Source organism: Ips typographus, linkage group LG1 (genome assembly GCF_016097725.1).
Source record: "Ips typographus isolate SLU linkage group LG1, UJ_Ityp_2.0, whole genome shotgun sequence".
Taxonomy (NCBI): Eukaryota; Metazoa; Arthropoda; class Insecta; order Coleoptera; family Curculionidae; genus Ips; species Ips typographus.
Genome location: NC_138422.1, coordinates 29,411,340 through 29,434,571, shown reverse-complemented (window position 1 = coordinate 29,434,571; position 23,232 = coordinate 29,411,340). Strand labels below are relative to the sequence as shown.

General features: G+C 31.9%; 1 protein-coding gene across 9 annotated transcripts in view; it reads right to left on the bottom strand.

Moving 5' to 3' along the window:
* wake (ankyrin repeat and fibronectin type III domain containing protein wide awake) overlaps window positions 1-23,232 on the bottom strand; it is a 71,109-nt gene that overhangs the window by 43,997 nt on the left and 3,880 nt on the right. For 3 of the 9 annotated variants that reach the window (XM_081990411.1, XM_081990382.1, XM_081990401.1), the window contains 2 exons: window positions 22,909-23,085; window positions 22,094-22,302 (listed from right to left, as the gene is read on the bottom strand). In XM_081990411.1, the coding sequence (XP_081846537.1) occupies window positions 22,094-22,302; window positions 22,909-23,045 (346 nt within the window). In that variant the 5' untranslated portion in view covers window positions 23,046-23,085. Of the gene's footprint in view, window positions 1-1,375; window positions 1,674-3,003; window positions 3,162-15,149; window positions 15,506-22,093; window positions 22,303-22,908; window positions 23,086-23,232 lie in introns of those variants that run through there. The other 6 variants (XM_081990454.1, XM_081990470.1, XM_081990391.1 and 3 more) reach the window with 5 other exon arrangements.

The following is a 23,232-nucleotide window of genomic DNA, read 5'->3' as shown; positions in this document are numbered from 1 at the left end:
AGACCGAGCTATCATTATTCAAAGCTCACATTTTTTGTCAAAACTAAAATTAATTATGATTGTTAAAGTTTTTTAATGCTTATAATATAGAATTTTCTATAGGGCTTTTATTGGAAGAAACAGCTTGACCTCAAACATTTCCGCTACTTTTAAAACTCGTTAAAAGTTAGATGGAGTTTAAGTTTCTCACATTGGCTTGGCGGCTTAGAAATCGCAGCTAATAACGTTGAAAAACGATGTTAATCTTTGTTTCTCCAGTTTAAATTTCTAACCTTTTTTCACGTTCCCCACGAAGCAAGAACGAGATATTGTTTCAGTTTCTTATTAAATAAACGCTTTAGCAAGGAGACCTCAAATAGAAGGACGAAGTTTATTCAACACAGGTCTGGAACGTCTAACAGCGAATCCCAAATCAGACTAAGCCAAATTAAGGTTGGTCCGAATTTGAATAATTGATTTTACTCAGGCAGCAAAATGAATTTAATTTACACAAACTGATTACAATGCTTATTAAAAACCAAAAAGGTAACTTAAGTAAATTTGAAAAGTTGTTCCTTTCAAATTTCAAGCAGGCAAGCAAATGTTTACAAGCAGGATTGTAAACATTAAAAGATTTTTGTAGAATTAATTTATGTGTAGGTAATTAGCTATATCTACATGGACGACAGCCTTAAAACACACTTTCTCATGGATACATAGACTTTTAACTTAAATTTAGTGATGTTCTAAATACTTTCATTGATATTTCATAAAATGCCTGCCAAATTCATAAGAAAGTGTGTTTTAATGGTCCTGCTTGCTCTTCCAAAAGTTTCAATCAGCTGTATTTGACATTTCGTTGGAATGCCAACTTAATTGTGTGGTAATCTACAACCTCAAAATAAATCTGCTTGTGCTCAGTCCTACTAAATGTTAAAAAACCAATAACACACAACAATAACAATGATAATCACATTAATAAGTAAGTATTCTAACTCTATATTGTACAATTTTGGCAAAACAAGGAAGAATATGATTTTTATACCATAAAAAAAGTGACCCCACAAACTTAACATGTTGATCTCACATCACATTCATACACTTGAACTGAATTGAATTGGACCAAAAGTACTACTTCTTTAAAGGCAAACAACAGCATAACTTATTGTGTCCAGCAATCAAAGTGAGATTTAACAATCCACCCATAAAGGACTTTGCTGATGATAATAAGGTTAGTTGAATGTTTGAATAACAAGGTAAGAGAAACCTAATTTACTGATGAGCAGGGCTGTACTGTTTTGTATATATTGTGTAGTGAATCAAATCTTTTAGACTTTTTAGTACTTTTTACACCTTATTATGGTATTCAAACTAAATAAATAAATAAAATAAATACCTGGTTAATACTGTACAACCCATTTGTTGGTTGGTTCTCTAAATATGGCTTTGTTGGTAACTGGACTGTTGACTCAATAAGAGTAGGAATGTTGTCTGGGTTTTATCTAGCAGATTGGCTTTACTCTCGAGTTTCTTTGAAAGCTTCAGGGTTTCTGATCACTACATGCGTAAGTACAGGCCAGGAAAAATAACTTCACTAATAACACTTCACTAGGAATCCCTTGAGGTATTCTCTCACTGATGAATTGTATGGGGACAGTTTTCTACATTAAATTGAGAGGGCTACTAACTAGAGTTTACTAGAGTGACTCTTATTATTGTGTAAATAGTGTCATTTCTTCATGTTTTCCCAAAATCCTACAAAAAGTTCATTCTTGTATTAATATACCTGTCACTGTAATTGTTTTTGTTTACTTTTAATTTGAGGTTAGATTTTAATCACAGATGACAGATGGATGATTTAGGAGAACGCGGTGGCGCTATGGCAATTCGACTGCTAAATGAAAATTAAATAATTTGATTCAAATCGTTAAACAAATAGACAGAAATCGGACTAAATACAGATCGCTGACCGAATACAAATTATCCAAATGAATGGAAATAAAATTAATGCTGTGGTCGGTATTAGCACTGACGTTTGGCTAGTTTGGCAACAGCGCGCTGAAATTCCCGCCTACTTGATAATTTTTTTGTTTTCCGTCTTTGTTCCGCGCATCTATGTTTCTCTGTCCGTTACACGGTTTTCCTTAAGTTGGTTTTGGATTTACCAGACTTTGTTAAGCAGGTTTTACACCGCGCTTTGATGTCAAAAAAATTCATGAAGCTACTTCAAGGACGAATTTGAAGAATGTTCTATTTTCATACATCAACTTATTTGATCAAACTTGCCGTTTTGCGTAATGCCAACTGTCAACAGACAAAAACGAAAAAGTGATAGTGAGAGCTGCAGAATTCAATACATAAACACAGTATTCAGGATGATAATGAAATTTCAAAATAAAAATATTAAAAATACCAGAAAAACAAGTAGGAATAATCTGTAATTATTACCACCTAAACACTAAATTCACTTGGTTTGGTTGGTCAAACTGTTTTCATTGACAGCTTTGACATAAAAGTTTGATAAGTGTAAAATCAAATCACTTTATACTCCAAGAAGTTCATGAATTTATTTGAGGCATAAAATTTTATAAAATAAATGTTTCCAACTTTTTTGAATTAAAACTTTTGGTGTAAACTACTGTAAACCCTGCTTTAATCACGAATCAATGGCCACATTCGTTTACAAGCTCCATAGAGCGAGCACAGCGTTTTTGACGTCACGATGACGTAATTTGACAGTTGGTTAAATTATGCTTTTGCTAAATTACGTCATCGTGACGTCATGGAGCTCGAAAACGAATGCGGTCAATGTTAACAAGAAATATTGCTTTTTTGAAATAACAGATGAGGCTAAACTTTCCCTTGTTAAATTGGTTTTAATTTTTGACTCGTTTTGACAAAAAATTACCGATCAAATAAATATCTAAATTTTTATCAGTCAACAGTACTGCTCTACTTAAGTATAATAAAACCAACACACTGCGCTATCTCTGGTACAGTATACAAATAGTAAAAGTAACTTACTTGTGAGTTTGTTGGGCTTAGACCATCTCCGAAAGATCACGTCGCGGAATAATTTAAAACTTACAGGTCGACCCAGTAATAAATCTAAATAAATTTTGCACATGTATTTAGTTGGGCTCAACCGCACAAATTAGATGCAGGACAACTTTTAGTCTTGCATTAAAATAATAGTTGCTTTGTTTATGCTGCTGCTTGGTAAATACATATTTATCACTGGCCTCATATCAAATCCTGTAATTTCTGATAAAATGAATTTTAAGCGTATATTTGTATTTTATTAATGTCACTGCAGTTGTGCGTAGGATGCTTAATGTGGGTATAGTCACTAAATGTAATATATGCTGTCCTTTCGTAATTGTACAAGAGCAATGTTTTAAAGTGTCAAAAACCACATATTCGTTTTGTAAAAACAAATGATTTTACTTAATTTGTCCAACACTAGACTAAAGACATTATGTCAAATTGACATCAAATTACTTTTTGTCCAGTGAAATAAATTAGTTGTCGTGTTATCAAACGTGTTATTTGGCAACATTGCACTCTGCGGACTTCACTCGTGACTTGACTTTGATGGTTGACAGCATCTTCCGATCAGCTGATTTATAACCTCAGACAGCCATAGCCAATAAAACTGCTGAAAGTCGTCTACGTCATATACGCGGCAAAACCGTCAATTTGAATTTATTTACGCATTTTCAAAATCCTGTAAATTACCAAAAAACTTACTTTTTTGTAAATAAACTACAAATTCCGACATTTCATGCATTAAAACGCAGTTTTACGTTATGTGGGATGAGTTGATAATTTTTTTCTAAAAACACTTCATTCAACTATTAGTAGTTTAAATATAATTAGTTAGTATCACAGACAAATCATATAAAATACATAGTACATACTATTTTTCGATTTTTAAATATGAACTTGGACGCCATCTAGTTAAAAAAAAAGTAGACTTTTGGAAGACAAACAAGGTTAAATCATAATATTCAAGAGTATGTGATCAAATTTTATGCAGGCGTGTTACAAGATACTCTGTATAAAAGATTTTGTACGAGAGTGGATAATATGGTGAACGGATATTCTCTGTTGTACTCATTCAGCCTTATTTCAATCTTGATAGAATGATAATCTTTGAATAAGTGAAAGCAGGAAAAATTACATAAAAGTGACATTTGACAAAAGTATAGCAAGTGGTCAATTTGCACCTGCCTTAGGCAAAAATTTTATTTTTTCCCTGTACTTTAGATAAAAGTTTAAAAACTTCTAAACTCAAAATAAAACAAAAACATTCACAAAATTTCGTATTTTTCCAATTTTACCAACTGGAACTGTGACAAATAAAGATGCAAACATTTGCTTGTTTATTACATTGTGGCGTTTTTCTATTTTGAATTTTGTTTTTGCGGAATTAGTCTTTTTAAGGTCACTACTACATATACGGTACATATTGGGTTTTTGGGACAATTGGGGGCTTTAAAGTTTGTTTCTTGATAAAAAGTACCTTTTGGCCGTACTTTGTGCATGTGGGCATAAAGAAAAAAACATGAAAAAAAGACCCAAAAACATCAATTTTCCACAATAATTCTTTCCCTGTTGGGTGCATTGCGGCAAAAGTACGGTAAAAGGAAAACTATCCAGAAACTAATCAAACCCAATTAGTAATAGCCTTAAAGTGAGAAAAACTTTCCTGGCTTAATGCTACTTCTAATTATTTTACAAAATGGCAGGTTTACACGCAGAGCTGATGACACAACAAAGTAAGCTATACAACAATAAGTGATAAAAATGTAATATTTACAGTTGTATCTATTTTCCGAGAAATTTTCAAAGCTTCGACGTCGATTTTTTCTTTTTTTCCATCTGACAGCCCACGGTAACGGGAATTTGTTTTACCTCTCGCCATCCGACTTTCAGTAAACGAATTTGCACGTTTTTTAACGTACGTCATATGTGTAACGTGAATTGATGAAACGGGTCGGATTTTTTTCTTTATTTCAGTTGCAGAATTGAAACGAGGAAACGTCAGAAACGATCTTTTTCTTTTACTTTTTATATACTCTTTGGGGGTTTCGAACCTTCTGTAAGAAATACAATAAAAGTCGAGTACAATAATAGTATAGGTATTATGTTACGACGAGGAGAAAGAGAATATTATTATGCTGAGCTTTTTGTTCAAGCGTTTTTTAGTTCAAATTGCAAAATATCGACAGATTCATTGTAACAACCACAACCTGATTTCCTTCGTCTCAGCATCGGACAATCTTCTGAGCTCAGCACAATAATCGACTCTTTCTACTCTTAGTAACGTAATATACTATTCTTTTTAATGCCAGAATTTGCTATCCTATACATCGTGATAACAAAAATGGATTTAATTTAGAAAAAACTGTTTGAAATGCTATGTTAATGTTACTTATATCAGACATATGTAGGAAGGACTTCATCAGGGGTTTTCCTTTCAGAAAAGTTTGTCAAAATATATTAATATCAAACCCATCGTTAACACAATAAAAGAAAAACAAATATTGTTTACAAAACAGAAGGAAATTACACCTTTGCAGCAAAAGTTTGTTAGGAAATGTAGTTTGTTAACTATTTTCAATTGAATTGAAATTTACATTAACTTAGTCGTTCCAACACAAGATCATTACTGAGTCTGGCTTTGTATTTTAAAGTTAATTTTTCAGATAAGTAAATATTTAGCTTTACATAAAAATAGCTATTTATCGAATACTTTCGGGTTAGAGAGGAAAAACTGTTTCAAATTTGCTACATTAAAGGAAAAAAACATCAATCATCCATCAATTTACGCCCAGCCTAAGACAGGAAAAATGAAATAAACTGACCTATTGGTTGGCCATCGTTAATGGAGATTCAGTGAGAAAACTACCCAAAAGAAAATTGGATAAATTGGTCGGTTTCTCTTAGAAATTGCTGACTCTTCATTTATAGTAAAAGGAAACATTTTGGTAAAGTCGGGAGGAATACAGACATGTACTCTTTAGTATCACATGTTATACAATAATAAAATAAATCCAATAATGGTACTCTACTCTTTGGTATAGTTGTTAAGCAGTTTTGACTATTTGATTTGTGTGTTAATACATGAAAGTAGCAAAAAATAACTGAAATTTCAACTAATAGTCGTCTTTCTGGCTGGAACAAGCTTATTACGATGCCAGAAGTACTGATGAGCCGTCCATAAGGCATCCGAACGTGACTTGACTGAACGTGGCTTCCATTTTCCTAACGTTCTAATGGAAGAAAATGCAATTTGTGGCCTTAACTAAATAAACAGCATGTTCTTAACAATTGGAACAAATTTTAACAGTTTTACCACGTAGGCAGTTTAATAACCGGCATACGAAAACAGTTCCATTCTTAATAAACTTCTGCTTTCACCAGGAAAAGCTCTTAGCTGGAAAAGAGGTATTGTCCTTTTCAGATTGAAACATTATCTGAGAGAGTAAATGTGCTTGTTGTGTTGCAGCAAATAAGCAATTATCGTTTAAATAATATACAAGATTTTTAAAATACCTGTTTTGCTTAACTTTTTTAATATCAACAAGACTTTGGTTTGACAATGTCTGGAAAATAAATTTTTGAGCATTCCTCTTCGTTTCAAAGTACGTTATTACTTTCTTTTAAAGTTTGGATGCGTTGGATTGATGTCTAGATGGTTCGGATTTAATTATTATTGGAATTATTCGGAATTCAGCTTTTATTGGATGGCTTTGTCACTTATTCCATTCAGTCTAAAGCTTGGAATGGCATTGTGTTGGGTGAGAAATTGTGCCGAGGAGCTTGTTGACATATTTATTATTCTTAGGTTCTTAATGGTAATAAGACAAAACTCGTTAAATGTTTACTATAATATTACAATTTAACTGGAAATAATCTTGTATCAATACGGCAATTTAATAGCCCATCTAATAAAAAATTGAAATATTGTGTCACTTAAATTTTCACCTTCAATATCGTCTGTTGAAAATTTGATGCAAGATAGAGAAGGATGGATTATGATCGTGCAGTCAAGCAAGCAGAGCTACAAAGAGAGAGAAAGAGAGTGTCCTCTATTTGTCACGTGACACTCCATCGTGTACATATAGCGCAGTCACGTGATAACTGTCCGATTACCGTCTGAATGGTGGAAAGAGAGAATAACCGAACTTAATTTAAATGTTGGTCTTCTAGGGGAATGCCATAACAAAAACAGGAGTGCAAGGAAAAAAGGGTGAAAAAATCAGAAATACAAACTGTCAAAATCAAGGTTAGTAGTTTTACAACAAATGTCAAACAGGAATGTTCTTAAAAATGACAGCTACAAACACTAAATTTGAGTCAAGTGTGTATTTGTGCCACTTTGACAGCTTGTAACTTGACAATTTTGACAGATATGGTGGAACTTTTTTATATCAAATTGTAGCCCAAAATGTGTTCTTTAAAATGACATACAGTACTTTGGGAATAGTTGTCATACAACACGGATATTTTATCTGAAATTTCTAATTGCACTAAATTTGAGTCAAGTCTGTATTTGTGCAGCTTTGACAGCTTTGTAACTTGACAATTTTGACAGATATGGTGGAACTTTTTTATATCAAATTGTAGCCCAAAATGTCTTCTTTAAAATGACATACAGTACTTTTGAAATAGTTGTCATACAACAAGGATATTTTATCGGAAATTTCCAGTTGCATTAAATTTAAGTCAAGTCTGTATTTGTGCCACTTTTACAGCTTGTAACTTGACAATTTTGACAGGTATGGTGGAAGTTTTTTTATATCAAATTGTAGACCAAAATGTCTTCTTTAAAATGACATTCAGTACTTTTGGAATAGTTGTCATACAACACGAATATTTTATCAGAAATTTCTAGTTGCACTAAATTTGAGTCAAGTCGGTATTTGTGCAGCTTTGACAGCTTGTAACTTGACAATTTTGACAGATATGGTGGAAGTTTTTTTATATCAAATTGTAGCCCAAAATGTCTTCTTTAAAACGACATACAGTACTTTTGGAATAGTTGTCATACAACACGGATATTTTATCGGAAATTTCTAGTTGCACTAAATTTGAGTCAAGTCTGTATTTGTGCCACTTTTACAGCTTGTAACTTGACAATTTTGACAGATATGGTGGAAGTTTTTTTATATCAAATTGTAGCCCAAAATGTCTTCTTTAAAACGACATACAGTACTTTTGGAATAGTTGTCATACAACACGGATATTTTATTTCAAATTTCTCGTTGCACTAAATTTGAGTCAAGTCTGTATTTGTGCAGCTTTGACAGCTTGTAACTTGACAATTTTGACAGATATGGTGGAACTTTTTTATATCAAATTGGAGCCCAAAATGTCTTCTTTAAAATGACATACAGTGCTTTTGGAATAGTTGTCATACAACACGAATATTTTATCAGAAATTTCTAGTTGCACTAAATTTGAGTCAAGTCGGTATTTGTGCAGCTTTGACAGCTTGTAACTTGACAATTTTGACAGGTATGGTGGAAGTTTTTTTATATCAAATTGTAGACCAAAATGTCTTCTTTAAAATGACATTCAGTACTTTTGGAATAGTTGTCATACAACACTAATATTTTATCGGAAATTTCTAGTTGCACTAAATTTGAGTCAAGTCTGTATTTGTGCCACTTTGACAGCTTGTAAATTGAAAATGTTGACAGATATTGTGGAACTTTTTTAAATCTAATTGTAGCCCAAAATGTCTTCTTTAAAATGACATACAGTACTTTTGGAATAGTTGTCATACAACACGAATATTTTATCGGAAATTTCTAGTTGCACTAAATTTGAGTCAAGTCTGTATTTGTGCCACTTTTACAGCTTGTAACTTGACAATTTTGACAGATATGGTGGAAGTTTTTTTATATCAAATTGTAGCCCAAAACGTCTTCTTTAAAATGACATACAGTGCTTTTGGAATAGTTGTCATACAACACGGATATTTTATTTCAAATTTCTAGTTGCACTAAATTTGAGTCAAGTCTGTATTTGTGCAGCTTTGACAGCTTGTAACTTGACAATTTTGACAGATATGGTGGAAGTTTTTTTATATCAAATTGTAGACCAAAATGTCTTCTTTAAAGTGACATACAGTGCTTTTGGAATAGTTGTCATACAACACGAATATTTTACCGAAAATTTCTAGTTGCACTGAATTTGAGTCAAGTTTGTATTTGTGCAGCTTTGACAGCTTGTAACTTGACAATTTTGACAGATATTGTGGAACTTTTTTAAATCAAATTGTAGCCCAAAATGTCTTCTTTAAAATGACATACAGTGCCTTGGGAATAGTTGTCATACAACACGAATATTTTATCGGAAATTTCTAATTGCACTAAATTTGAGTCAAGTCTGTATTTGTGCAGCTTTGGCAGCTTGTAACTTGACAATTTTGACAGATATGGTGGAACTTTTTTATATCAAATTGTAGCCCAAAATGTCTTCTTTAAAATGACATACAGTACTTTTGAAATAGTTGTCATACAACAAGGATATTTTATCGGAAATTTCCAGTTGCACTAAATTTAAGTCAAGTCTGTATTTGTGCCACTTTTACAGCTTGTAACTTGACAATTTTGACAGATATGGTGGAAGTTTTTTTATATCAAATTTTAGACCAAAATGTCTTCTTTAAAATGACATACAGTACTTTTGGAATAGTTGTCATACAACAAGGATATTTTATCTCAAATTTCTAGTTGCACTAAATTTGAGTCAAGTCTGTATTTGTGCCACTTTTACAGCTTGTAACTTGACAATTTTGACAGATATGGTGGAACTTTTTTACATCAAATTGTAGCCCAAAATGTCTTCTTTAAAATGACATACAGTACTTTTGGAATAGTTGTCATACAACACGAATACTTTATCGGAAATTTCTAGTTGCAGTAAATTTGAGTCAAGTCGGTATTTATGCAACTTTAACAGCTTGTAACTTGACAATTTTGACAAATATGGTGGAACTTTTTTAAATCAAATTGTAGCCCAAAATGTCTTCTTTAAAATGACATACAGTGCTTATGGAATAGTTGTCATACAACACGAATATTTTATCGGAAATTTCTAGTTGCACTAAATTTGAGTCAAGTCTGTATTTGTGCAGCTTTGACAGCTCGTAACTTGACAATTTTGACAGATATGGTGGAACTTTTTTATATCAAATTGTAGCCCAAAATGTCTTCTTCAAAATGACATACAGTACTTTTGGAATAGTTGTCATACAACACGAATATTTTATCGAAAATTTCTAGTTGCACTAAATTTGAGTCAAGTCTGTATTTTACTGAAATTTTTGAAATTGCACTAAATTTGAGTCAAGTCGGTATTTGTGCAACTTTAAGAACTTGACAATTTTGACAGATATGGTGGAACTTTTTTATATCAAATTGTAGCCCAAAATGTCTTCTTTAAAATGACATACAGTGCTTTTGGAATAGTCGTCATACAACAAGGATATTTTATCTCAAATTTCTCGTTGCACTAAATTTGAGTCAAGTCTGTATTTGGGTCTGTTGTACCTATTATTGCACTTTTTCTTTGGTGTGAAAAATATAGGATTATTTATACATGCACAAAATTGTCAAATAAAAAATAACAGTCTTTTGGGAGCTTACACAGTCTATAAATTGGTAAAAGTAAACTAAAATCGATATTTTACTTTGCCAAACGTAGGATTCACCAATCTTATATAGTTAAATGGTACTGTACGAAAGTAAGAACGTGTTCTAGATGTTTTAGCTTTAACTAGTTTTAATCGACCGACTTTCCTTAACTCGAAAAGACGGATAAGGAGTACCTACTTTTGAAAAAGTGTCGCTAATATGGCTGCTCAGAAATTTATTACTGTGCAACCTTGATAAAGCGAAAGCAATATGTGTGGGTACACCAAAATAAAGTACTTGTTGCACTATTTATTACTATAAATAAAAGCCACACTGCAAAACAAAGCAATTCAGTTTTGTGAGATTCTCGATCTACTACTACAAAACATTTTTTGTTAATAACACAAACAATTTAGAGTGTATTGGGTACTTTATACTTCTAACTTCTTCTAGATAAAACCACCTAAAAACTTGTGCAAAAGCTAAATCTGAACCAAAATAATTGTTGAAAACACTACAATGTAAAAAATTTAATAATAACTTTGCAAGTGTAATTTTGATAAGTTATATAATTAACTAGTAGAGGCCAACTTTATATCTATTATCTAGACTAAAATGACTTCTGCATGCGCGTTATACGTGTGTGGGCTGAAATTGTAAACAAGTAAAAATAATTTCATTTTTCGTAGATTTTCAGTAGAGTGAATCGGGAAATGTTTTCTGTTCATTCGTTGCGTCGTCTCGTTTGTTTCGAGAGAAGTAGCAAAGCAATTTCCTGCGAAAACAATTTTTCCATTAGGTATCGCGATTTCAACAAGACGATACGTCGCTTTATTTCAATATAAGAGTTTGTTTCCAGGAGCTTTAAAGCTCAGGTTTTGTAGGAAGTAAAAAACTATATTGCAGTCCTCAATCTTGAACTGACATGACAGCAATTTTATGCGATTTTAAAGTTATTATTCAATATTTTCCATTACGTAAGCTAGATATAGTCAGAACATCAATTCCGGCAGTCCGGAGGCCAATTAATCTGTTTTTTTTTTATTATTTTTTATATTTTATTTTATTTATTTTTATCTGTTTATGTGGATTTATTTTTAATGGTTTGTAAAAATGGAAAATTGATCTTTGGCTCTGCCCTATGATTTAGAACATTGTTTTTTTTCATTAAAAAACAACAATTTATGAAAAGATAATGCATTAGATGGCAGTAGCTCACATCGCATTAAATACAAGTTGACACAAATGTGGACTGATGAAAATAATATTAGACTGTACTGTATAAATGAGCTAAAATGTTAAAAGGTCCTAACCTAGAAATTTATTAATAATAATAATAATTTATTTACATAGAAAATTTGGTTACTTTTTGTAAGTTTAATAGCGTTGCCCTGACCGAATTTTGAAAAACATTTCAACAATTTGAAGAGTGAAAATGTATAGTTAGTGCCAAGAAAAAAGTATTAACATGCAAACTATTAAAGAGTAGAATTATTTTTTTTGTTATAAACAGTATCAATTTTTATGGAACAATTTTTCAGAAAATTGTAACATAATATAGTTGTATTTTGGAAAGTTGCTGTGCATTGGAACCCTTATAGAGCCAAACAAAAATTTGCCAAAATTGCACTTTTGACCAAAAATGTCATTTTTAAAAATTTTTTGTAACTTTTTTATTTGTACTTTTATCAATTTCGCTAAATTGCTATTATATACTAGAGAATATATGCTAGAGAAGATAAAAAATACTACAAAATGAGCCAAAACTCGCCTCTCTAACTCCTCACGTTACCGAGATACTGTATCTCAAAAAGTAGTTAAAAAGATCTCTAAAACCCCCCCATTTTTTCATTTTTTTTTAAGTGCTTTTTTTTCGCTTATTTTACCTAATTTACGGTTTTTTGGTATAAAAATACCATTTGCTGTGCATTGGAACCCTTATGGAGCAAAATAGAAATTTGCCAAAATTGCACTTTTGAACCAAAATGTCATTTTTTCAATTTTTGAAAGGTTGTAACTTTTTTATTTGAACTCCAATCAATTTCGCTAAATTGCCATTAGAAAAAGGATAAAAAATACTACAAAATGAGCCAAAACTGGCTTCTCTTGCTCTCAATGTTACCGAGATACTGTATCTCAAAAAGTAGCTAAAAAAGACCCCTAATACTCCCCCATTCTTTCAATTTTTTTGAAAAATGAAAAATTTTAAAGTGGTTTTACTGCGATTATTTTCCTAATTTAATGTTCTTTGGTATAAATGTACCATTTGCTGTGCATTGGAACCCTTATGGAGCAAAATAGAAATTTGCCAAAATTGCACTTTTGACCAAAAATGTAATTTTTTCAATTTTTGAAAGGTTGTAACTTTTTTATTTGAACTCCAATCAATTTCGCTAAATCGCCATTAAAAAAAGGATAAAAAACACTACAAAACGAGCCAAAACTCGCCTTTCTAACTCCTCACGTTACCGAGATATTGAATTTTGAAAATTACTTAAAAAAGACCCCTAATACTCCCCCATTCTTTCAATTTTTTTGAAAAATGAAAAATTTTAAAGTGGTTTTTCTGCGATTATTTTCCTAATTTAATGTTCTTTGGTATAAATATACCATTTGCTGTGCATTGGAACCCTTATGGAGCAAAATAGAAATTTGGCAAAATTGCACTTTTGACCAAACATGTCATTTTTCCAATTTTTGAAAGGTTGTAACTTTTTTATTTGAACTCCAATCAATTTCGCTAAATCGCCATTAGAAAAAGGATAAAAAATACTACAAAATGAGCCAAAACTGGCTTCTCTTGCTCTCAATGTTACCGAAATACTGTATCTCAAAAAGTAGCTAAAAAGACCCCTAATACTCCCCCATTCTTTCAATTTTTTTGAAAAATGAAAAATTTTAAAGTGGTTTTTCTGCGATTATTTTCCTAATTTAATGTTCTTTGGTATAAATATACCATTTGCTGTGCATTGGAACCCTTATGGAGCAAAATAGAAATTTGCCAAAATTGCACTTTTGACCAAAAATGTAATTTTTTCAATTTTTGAAAGGTTGTAACTTCTTTATTTGAACTCCAATCAATTTCGCTAAATCGCCATTAAAAAAAGGATAAAAAACACTACAAAACGAGCCAAAACTCGCCTTTCTAACTCCTCACGTTACCGAGATATTGAATTTTGAAAATTACTTAAAAAAGACCCCTAATACTCCCCCATTCTTTCAATTTTTTTGAAAAATTAAAAATTTTAAAGTGATTTTTCTGCGCTTATTTTACCTTATTTAAAGTTCTTTGGTATAAATATGCCCTTTGCTGTGCATTGGAATCCTTATGCAGCAAAATAAAAAATTGCCAAAATTGTACTTTTTACAAAAATGGCATTTTTTCAATTTTTGTCTGATTGTAACTTTTTTATTTGAACTCCTATAGATTTCACTAAAACGCCATTAGAAAGAGGATAAAAAATACTACAAAATGGCCCTAAAACGACCTCACTAGCTCTTCATGTTACCGAGATATTTAATCTCAAAAAGTAGTAAAAAAAGACCCCTAATACCCCCCCATTCTTTCGATTTTTTTGAAAATGGAAAATTTTAGAGTGCTTTTTTTTGTACTTATTTCACCTAATTTAAGATCCTTTGGTATTAATATGCCGTTTGCTGTGCATTAGAACCCTCCTGGAGCAAAACAAAAAATTGCACTTTTTACAAAAATGGCATTTTTTCAATTTTTGACTGATTGTAACTTTTTTATTTGAACTCTTAGAGATTTCACTAAAACGCCTTTAGAAAGAAGATAAAAAATAGTACAAAATGAGCCAAAACTGGCCTCTCTAGCTCTTCATGTTATCGAGATACTGTATCCTAAAAAGTAGTTAAAAAAGACCCTTTATTCAGTTTTTGGAAACATGATTTTTTTTGTTTTTTTGAGATTATTTTACCTAATTTAAGGTTCTTTGGTTCGTTGGGTTGTTTACTGGTAAAAGAGCTAGAGAACTTCTTAAAAATTAGTTTGACCTTCGTTCCGTTTGCAAACAATAGGCGGAAACAATTATTTAATTTTCTAGCCGTAACCTGGTAAAACAATTATTAAAGAATCAGACCTTCACTTTTCATAACAATCTTTACACAGTGATATAATAAAAATTAGAATATAATTGTTTAAGCCAAAAAAAAAACTGAATTATTTAGAGCACAGTTATCCCATTGCTCAGTTTCGTCTCTAAAATAATGTTTCAATTGTACATAATATAATATAATTTTATGACTTCTGATATTTACAAGTCAATTTAATATTCTATCACTTTAATTGGTAAATTGTGGGACTAAACCTTCAGTAGCATAGTGAAGTTTTAAACCAAAACTTGAAGATAACGAAAACTATCACATTAAGCATTAAAAATCTGGTTGCCGGGAATAAATGCGTCACAGTTCAGCGTTTTGCTGTAATTGCGGCTAAACAGCATCCAATATTCAATTACAAAACAGATTTACGTAACTACTAATACAAAAACTGCTTACCGTATTTTCGTTTCTTCAGTTTATCCGTTTTAGCTGCTTCTTTTCAATATTACTAAATTATTAAGTTCCTTGTTTGTTGATAGTACATTGTTATTAAAAACCTAACCTCAACACAACCTGTTTATACACAAAACGGCTACACTAACCACCTGCCCTTCTAAGCACAGTTCGTTCCCCTTTATTTGTTCGCTAGTACAACGGTCCACCTTCACCCTCACCTTACGTCACTATAACGCCATAGTAAAAGAAAAAAAAAACAAAAACCTCATTATACACACGTTGTAAGGTTTATGATATTCGAACTAAAGAGTCAAGGTATAAGGCGAAGAACCATCAGGTCCTACGCAAGGTACGACAGTGGGAGGTACCACCGTCTTTGTTCGCAGCATTGTTGTGGCTGATTTCAAGTTTGAGATGTTTGTCTTGGGCAAAGTTCACCGTTTAACGGCATCTTAGTTGTTGGTTAAGTCAAGTTTAGTACGAGGATAAATATGTAATTCATGTGGCTTTTTGCACGTGTCTGGTTTGGTGGTGATCCGTAGTACCGTAATTTGGAGGACTTACAATCTACCAGATAAACGCATGATAAAAAATACAGTATGGATTAATAAAGCTTCTGTTTTTAGTCTGTGTGATTATTATTATCATGAAGTTGAAGATGAGATTCACCTAAATGCACCTCTTTTCCATCCTGCATGATAATACCATCATAACTGGTATCAGATTCACCCTGACCAGAAAATTTAAATAAATAAAAACAAAATTAAAAAAATATACAGGGTGTCCCACGACGAAAGACATGGACAAAAAGTATACATAGGAGAGTTTTGAAAATTTGGCAGGATACTGATGTGGGCTTGCCCAATCTAACTAAAATATTTTCAAGATGGTTGCACTTTCGTTTATACCGGAAGACGATCACAACTTTCTTATTTTAAATAGAACACCCTATATATTATTACATATTTGGATTCCTCCAATGCCCTATAATTATCTCTAGCCGTTTTCGAAATATTTGATGTTTTTCCAAAAAAGTGACAGTTGCAACGCTCAACATATTTTTGTACTCTGTCAAAACCGTATTTCATTTTGCAATGAAACTTTGGGTTATTGTAAATAAAGGATCGTTTTATTAAACTGAGGGTGCGTAATGACTCAGTTGTATACAGGGTCGTCAAAAAAAAAACATAAACTTGCCACTAAAAAAAAATGAAAAATCTCAAGTTTTTTAAATAGAAACCCTAATTTTTTATGACGGAATCATTTTGAGCATTAAAAATTACTATACGTTTCAATTTACTTGCCTATACCTAAATTCAACCCATTTCGTTTTATTTGAGAATAAACATTTTTTTATTATGCTGCACGGTTGGGATTATCTGGTGTTCTAGTTGGTCATTCTTTTGACACACGGTGATATTGGAGACCTGCAGAGCATGTTAATAACACTAGTTTTGAGTGTTTTGACAACTGCAAATATACCGTAGCAGTTACGTTATTCAAACCAAGATTACTTAAATCTGTTTATTATTTACGGAGAATGTGATAGAAGTTGTGAGTAGAACATGTGAGGTATTTGCCGCTCGTTATCCAGACAAACCAAAGCCATCACCAAAAGCTGTCAAGCAAATAATTGAAAATTTTAAGAATACGGGATCTGTGAAGAGAAAAGCTATTAAAACAAAACCAATCCTTAATAATACAAATGTAGAAATTGCAATTTTGGGCTATTTTGTTGCAAATCCAACTTCGTCAATAAGACAAGTTTCTGTAGAATCAGGCATATCCAAAAGCTCAATTCAAAGGATCCTGAAGAAACATTTATTTCACTTCATTTAAATTAGTGCAACACTTAAAAGAGGTTGACTTTCTGAAGAGAGTGGTTTTTAGTGAGTTTTTGCTAACTAGTCACTATGGAGAAGAATTGTTTTTGAATAATATTATTTAGAGCGACGAGGCCAAATTCACTAAAAATGGAATGTTCAATAGACATAATTCACACTACTGGTGTGACATAAATTCACACGTAATTAGAGAGAGAAATTTTCAAGAAATCTGGAGTTTTATGAATAAAAAATGTTTATTCTCAAATAAAACGAAATGGGTTGGATTTAGGTATAGGCAAGTAAATTGAAACGTATAGTAATTTTTGATGCTCAAAATGATTCCGTCATAAAAAATGTGGGTTTCTATTTAAAAAACTTGAAATTTTTCATTTTTTTTAGTGGCAAGTTTATGATTTTTTTTTGACGACCCTGTATACAAATGAGTCATTACGCACCCTCAGTTTAATAAAACGATTCTTTATTTACAATAACCCAAAGTTTCATTGCAAAATGAAATACGGTTTTGACACTTTTTTGGAAAAACATCATATATTTCAAAAACGGCTAGAGATAGGCATAGGGCATTATACACGAAAGTTTGTCAGAATTTTGTGAGGAATCCAAATATATAATAATATATAGGGTGTTCTATTTAAAATAAGAAAGTTGTGATCGACTTCCGGTATAAACGGAAGTGCAACCATCTTGAAAATATTTTAGTTAGATTGGGCATGCCCACATCAGTATTCTGCCAAATTTTCAAAACTCTCCTATTTATACTTTTTCCAATATCAATCGATGTCTTTCGTCGTGGGGCACCCTGTATACTAATGACTACATATACAACCCTACTAAAATTAACTGTAATGGAAAACACTTGACATCCCTACAAAAGTTTATCTTTTCTATTAAAAAAAAAAAAAAATTTTCTTTATTTTCTTGAAAAATGGTTATTTTCAGTACAAGTCTTCCATCTTTTTGTAACATATTGTGAAACAAATGCAATTCAAGAATAAGAGTCATCGTTGGCTGCATCTAAGCAACAGCAAATAATTTAACTTTTAAGCAAAAATGTATTAAAAAAAAATCACGTGACTTGAACATGTGAACAATTTTCAATCACACGTGACTTAGTTTTGTTTAATTGTGTTAATCTGTTACCAGAATTAATTCGATTAATTGTTTCCTTCCCTAAATGTCAAAAAAATAGTTAATTTCCAATGATATTTAAGCGGATTATTTTAAATACACAGAAGCGAAACCGAGCAAATCCCTATCAATCCGCAGAATGGATTTTAAATTGAAGAACCGATGGAACTGAGAGCGAAGCCCGGTGAATCATGAATTGGCTTTATGCCTTGAAACCGAAAAGAGATGTGATTTCCGTCAGTTTTTGCCTGGTAAATCCAGATTAATTACGTGCTTTAAACGTACTTTAAAATCAATCCATCGAAGAAGTAGTATACAGGGTGGTCCAGTTTTAAATGTCAATAATTCACCATTTGATAGCCATTTAAAAAATAAGTTGACATTCATTATGTCATTTTCCTGAAAAGTGCTTCCTAAGGAAAATACAGTCCTCCAAATTTCTGTTTCAAAAATAGTTTTTTTTTGTCATAATTGTTAGACCGTTGGAGCAATATTGACCAAATTTGGAACAAGCACTTTATTACACGTTATTACGGTCAAAGACCCAAAACTAACCCAACCCAACTTAAAAATTGTCTTGGAAACGGAAAATTCACTTAAGAAGTTTAAAAAATATTATTGTAGCCAGTTTTCATAGTTTCCAGACAAACTAAAAGACTTTAGTTTTGAAAATTGAATTAGAAAAGATAAAAATTTCAGAAGCTTAAAAATTGTGTTTGTAACCAGTTTTAATGCAAATCGAGAGACTTTAGTACTAAAAATTGACTTGTAGACATAAAAACTACTTTTTCAAGAATTTGTTACTACAAATTCATACATTTAAACCTTAAAAATTGACTTGAACCCCAAAATGTGACTGAACTAATGAAAAGTGACATCAGAAGCTTAAAATTTGCATTTGAAGTAAGTTTTCATAATTTGAAGACAAATTTGAATATTTTAGTCTTGAAAATAGTCTTAGATGCAGGACATTGACATTAGATTCATGAAAATTGTCTTGAAAACGAACTTTTCGTGCTTTTTACTTTGCTTTTCATTTTCTTCGAATTCTGGACTATTTTTAGTGCTTCAAAACTGCTTTCAGCTTGAAAAATCGAGTTTCAAGACTATCTTCACCAAGTTATTGACATAGTAAACTTAAAAAGCAATTTTTACATTATTCATAGACTTAAAATAGCATTCCAAGCTTTGTCACTATTAAATCGACTTCTAGACACCTCAGTGCTAAAAATTCGGGTATTTCTTAATAAACTAGACTGTTTTTAGTGTTTTAAGGCTGTTTTCAGTGCCTCAAATCGAGTTTCAAGACTATCTTTACAAAGTTTTTGACTTATCAGGCCTAAAAGCCAGTTTGTCCACTGACCATAATCTTAAAAATGTTATTTCAAGCTTCTTCGCTATTAAATTGACTTCTACACTCACAGGTGCAATAAATTGTAGCATCTCTAAGAAATTCAGACTGTTTTTAGTGCTTTTTAAGACTGAAAAATAGAGTTTAAGACTATTTCCAAAAGTCAAGTTTCTTCAGTAACAACTACAATAATAGTCTTGAGAACTAATTTTTAGAAATAAAATAGTCCGAAAATTTAATTTACTTCTAGACTTGTTCTCCAGTCCAGAAAATTGAGTTGTACACCAATTAAAGTCTTGAAAATATACTTTTGGACTCTCTTTAGTCCTAGTAAAGTTAGTTCTAGCATTAAAAGTCAACTTTTATACTATTTTCAGTAGTAAAAAATGAGTTTCATGCATAATACAATCTTTGACTTGATTTCCGGACTTTTTTTAGTTCTTGAATGCCAGTTTCAGACACTCAACCAGGATGGCAGTCTGAGAAAGCGAATCATAAGGCCATTCCTAATAGTAAAAAGCACGTTTTTAGACTATTCAGTACAAATTTGGACTTTCACAAGTCTTGTATGTTCAGTTTTAAACTATAAAACGCTTTTTTAAATTGAAATTTGGAGGACTGTATCTTCCTTAGGAAACGTTTTTCAGAAAAATGACATAATGCAAGTCAACTTATTTTTTCTACGAATGTTTGCAAATAAGCTACTTTGCATACGTAAAAGTGTGTGCAAAGTGGCACTTTCCCGCACACTTTTTAAAATGCTGATTATACCTTGCAACAGTGGTTTTATATAGACTATTATACATAAAATCTGCTTAGAATTTAGCGTAGAATTCAAAAATGTAATAATATTCAGGGGTTTCATATAAAAAACACGACTTTTTTTCACATTATTCTTCCGTACAGTTTAGGTAAATAAACCACTTTGTCTCTGTCTTTGAAAATGAAGCTTGTTTCCTTAGAAACCAAAGCTCATTGTCAAACAACGCATTTATATGCAATTTAAAGTCTACAACAGTGTTTATTCTTACTTATTTAAGTTAAAAAAACTATTTTAATAATGGATATCACTGAAGATGAACTTCCGGAAGATGTTCTAAAAGCCGCCAACATGGCTAGTTTGCAATTGCTGCCTCTCAAATCGCGAGAAAAATACGAGAAACAGTACGAGTTGTTTACCCAATGGTGCGAACAAAAGGGGATAAAAACCTTAAAGGAAGAGGTACTTTTAGCGTATTTTGTTACTTTAAGCAAAGAATTCAAACCTAACACAATGTGGTCAAAGTATTCAATGCTCAAAAATGTAATAAAAATAAAAAGAGACATCGATATCGGTGAATTTTATAAGCTCACTGCATTTCTGAAAAAGCAGAATGTTGGTTTTAAACCTAAAAAGGCGAAAATTTTTACAAAAGAAGATATATTCAGTTTTATGAACTCCGCACCAGATGAAATTTACCTGTTAATTAAAGTTGCCACTATATTCGGACTTGCTGGTGCATGTCGAAGGGAAGAGCTAGCCAATTTAACCACTACAGATATTGAAGACAAAGGAAACCTCATAATTGTTAAAATTAGGGATTCCAAAAATCATACAGCAAGAAACTTTATAATATCAGAAGAAGTTCATAACGGAACCTACCTGCAACTGTACAGAAGATACACCGGCCTACGTCCAAAAAAGTCAAACAATCGTTTTTTCCTAGTTTACAGAAAGGGTAAATGTTTTTCGCAAAGTGTTGGAGTAAACAGTTTTGGAAAAATGCCTTCTGAAATAGCTATTTTTTTGAAGTTGCCAAATCCAGAACTCTACACAGGGCACAGTTATCGTCGATCATCGGCAACGTTCCTGGCCGATTCTGGAGAAGGAATCACTGACATAAAACGCTTGGGGGGTTGGAAATCGACTACGGTAGCTGAAGAATACATTGATGAATCCACAAGTTATAAAAAAGGATTAAGTAACAAAATTCTGACCTTCAATCCTAAAGAAAGTGAAGCAGTTCCAAGTGCCAGTATTTTACCTTCAGTTGCTCAATCTGCGATGAATTTAAAAAACGCGACCAACTGTACATTTAACATTAATGTTGTTAATAACAATAAATAGTTATAAGTTGTTGTTTTTAATATCAATAAAAATTAAAAACAAAATGTATAGATATTTCATTCGTAGAAAAAATATTGTTCCTAACACGTGTGCAAAGTAGTTTTCCCGCACTTGAAGCTTATCCGAACTCCGCTTCGCGTCGTTCGTCTAACTTCTTTCGCGTGTGGCAAAACATAACTTTGCACACTGAATAGCAAAACTACTATTTTGATTAGCTATCAAATGGTGAATTATTGACACTTAAAACTGGACCACCCTGTATAGAAATGGTAGATAAACTTTTAGAGTGACCTAAATAGGTTTAATTAAATTTCTGAGTAAGAATGGTATAGGGATCTAATCGAACTGTATTACTTGTTCAATATTTTCAATTGTTGACGTAGTTTCTTGTTTTCTTGTAATTACTAAGAATTCATAATGTGATTATTTAATGATCGCTTCAAATACGTTTGTGAAATTAACCATTTTGTCTCTTGTTCACCCTCAACGATGGCATTTTTCTGAGACTTACCATTAGTAGCTCGTTGTCCTTTTGCTCTCCTGCCCACACTGGGTGACACTAATCCCAGTGCCTTATCTGGCCTTAAAGATGTACGTTTCTCGGACGTTAGAGAAATAGAAGATGGTTCTGATGGAGAAACTGGAGTTTCCGACCAGACAGCTTCGACCATCGAGTCGATACTGGAAGACCTTGGCAGTCTGTTATTAAACGGATCCCTTCTGAAACAAAATTATGAGAGATAGAACAGTAGTACAAATTATACTAAAGCTTCATAATGTTATAGCAATAGTTTTTTTATGTAAGTTTAAAAAAATTCCAGAACGACTAATGCAACATAAAGCTGAAATTGCAAATTTCATGGTATACGTAAGTAGGTACCTAATATTTTCACTATCTTTCAATTCAGTCAGATTAAAAAGTCAAGCGGAGCTTCCTGCTATTAAAGTAGAGTACCAAACATTTTAATAACATTTAAATTTCTGATGTAGCCAACTTACAAAAACTGGGAACATAAAAGCGTTTTAGTCTGGAGCGACAGGAAAAGGGGCATTAAATAGATTACATTTCATTCAAGCATGGCAGGATAGTGCTTGATCTTGATTTTATGCCCTACAAACTATCGTAAGCGATTTTTAAGTAGCGATGAAACAACGGTTATATTAGTATTTTAACGAGTATTAAGAAACTGTTTTGTTTTAGAGGAAAAACATGATTGCATCAGAGTGATTGAAGAGAGTATAAACTTAGCAAAGTGTACATATATGCTCGACTTGTATATCATCGCAAACTAAAATTAAATAAATAAAAACAATTTGTTAATTTACCTTTCCCAGCTCAGTCTTCTAATGACATTTGATTCGTCAACAACTATTTGATTTTTGGATCCTCCGGGCGTTAGAAGTTTACTAATTTTTGAAAATGCTCCACATGTCGATGTGCCAGGCTGAGGAGAACCAGCCATCCGGTAAGCTCTCGCCGCTACTATATGAGGAGAAGGAACCCTGAAAAGCATCAAACATCATCAATGTTTTTCAATATAACTAGCAAGATCATCTTATTGAGCGTAACTTTTTTATTTGAACTCTTATAGCCATTAGAAAGAGGATAAAAAATACTACAGAATGGCCGAAAAACGACCTCTCTAGCTG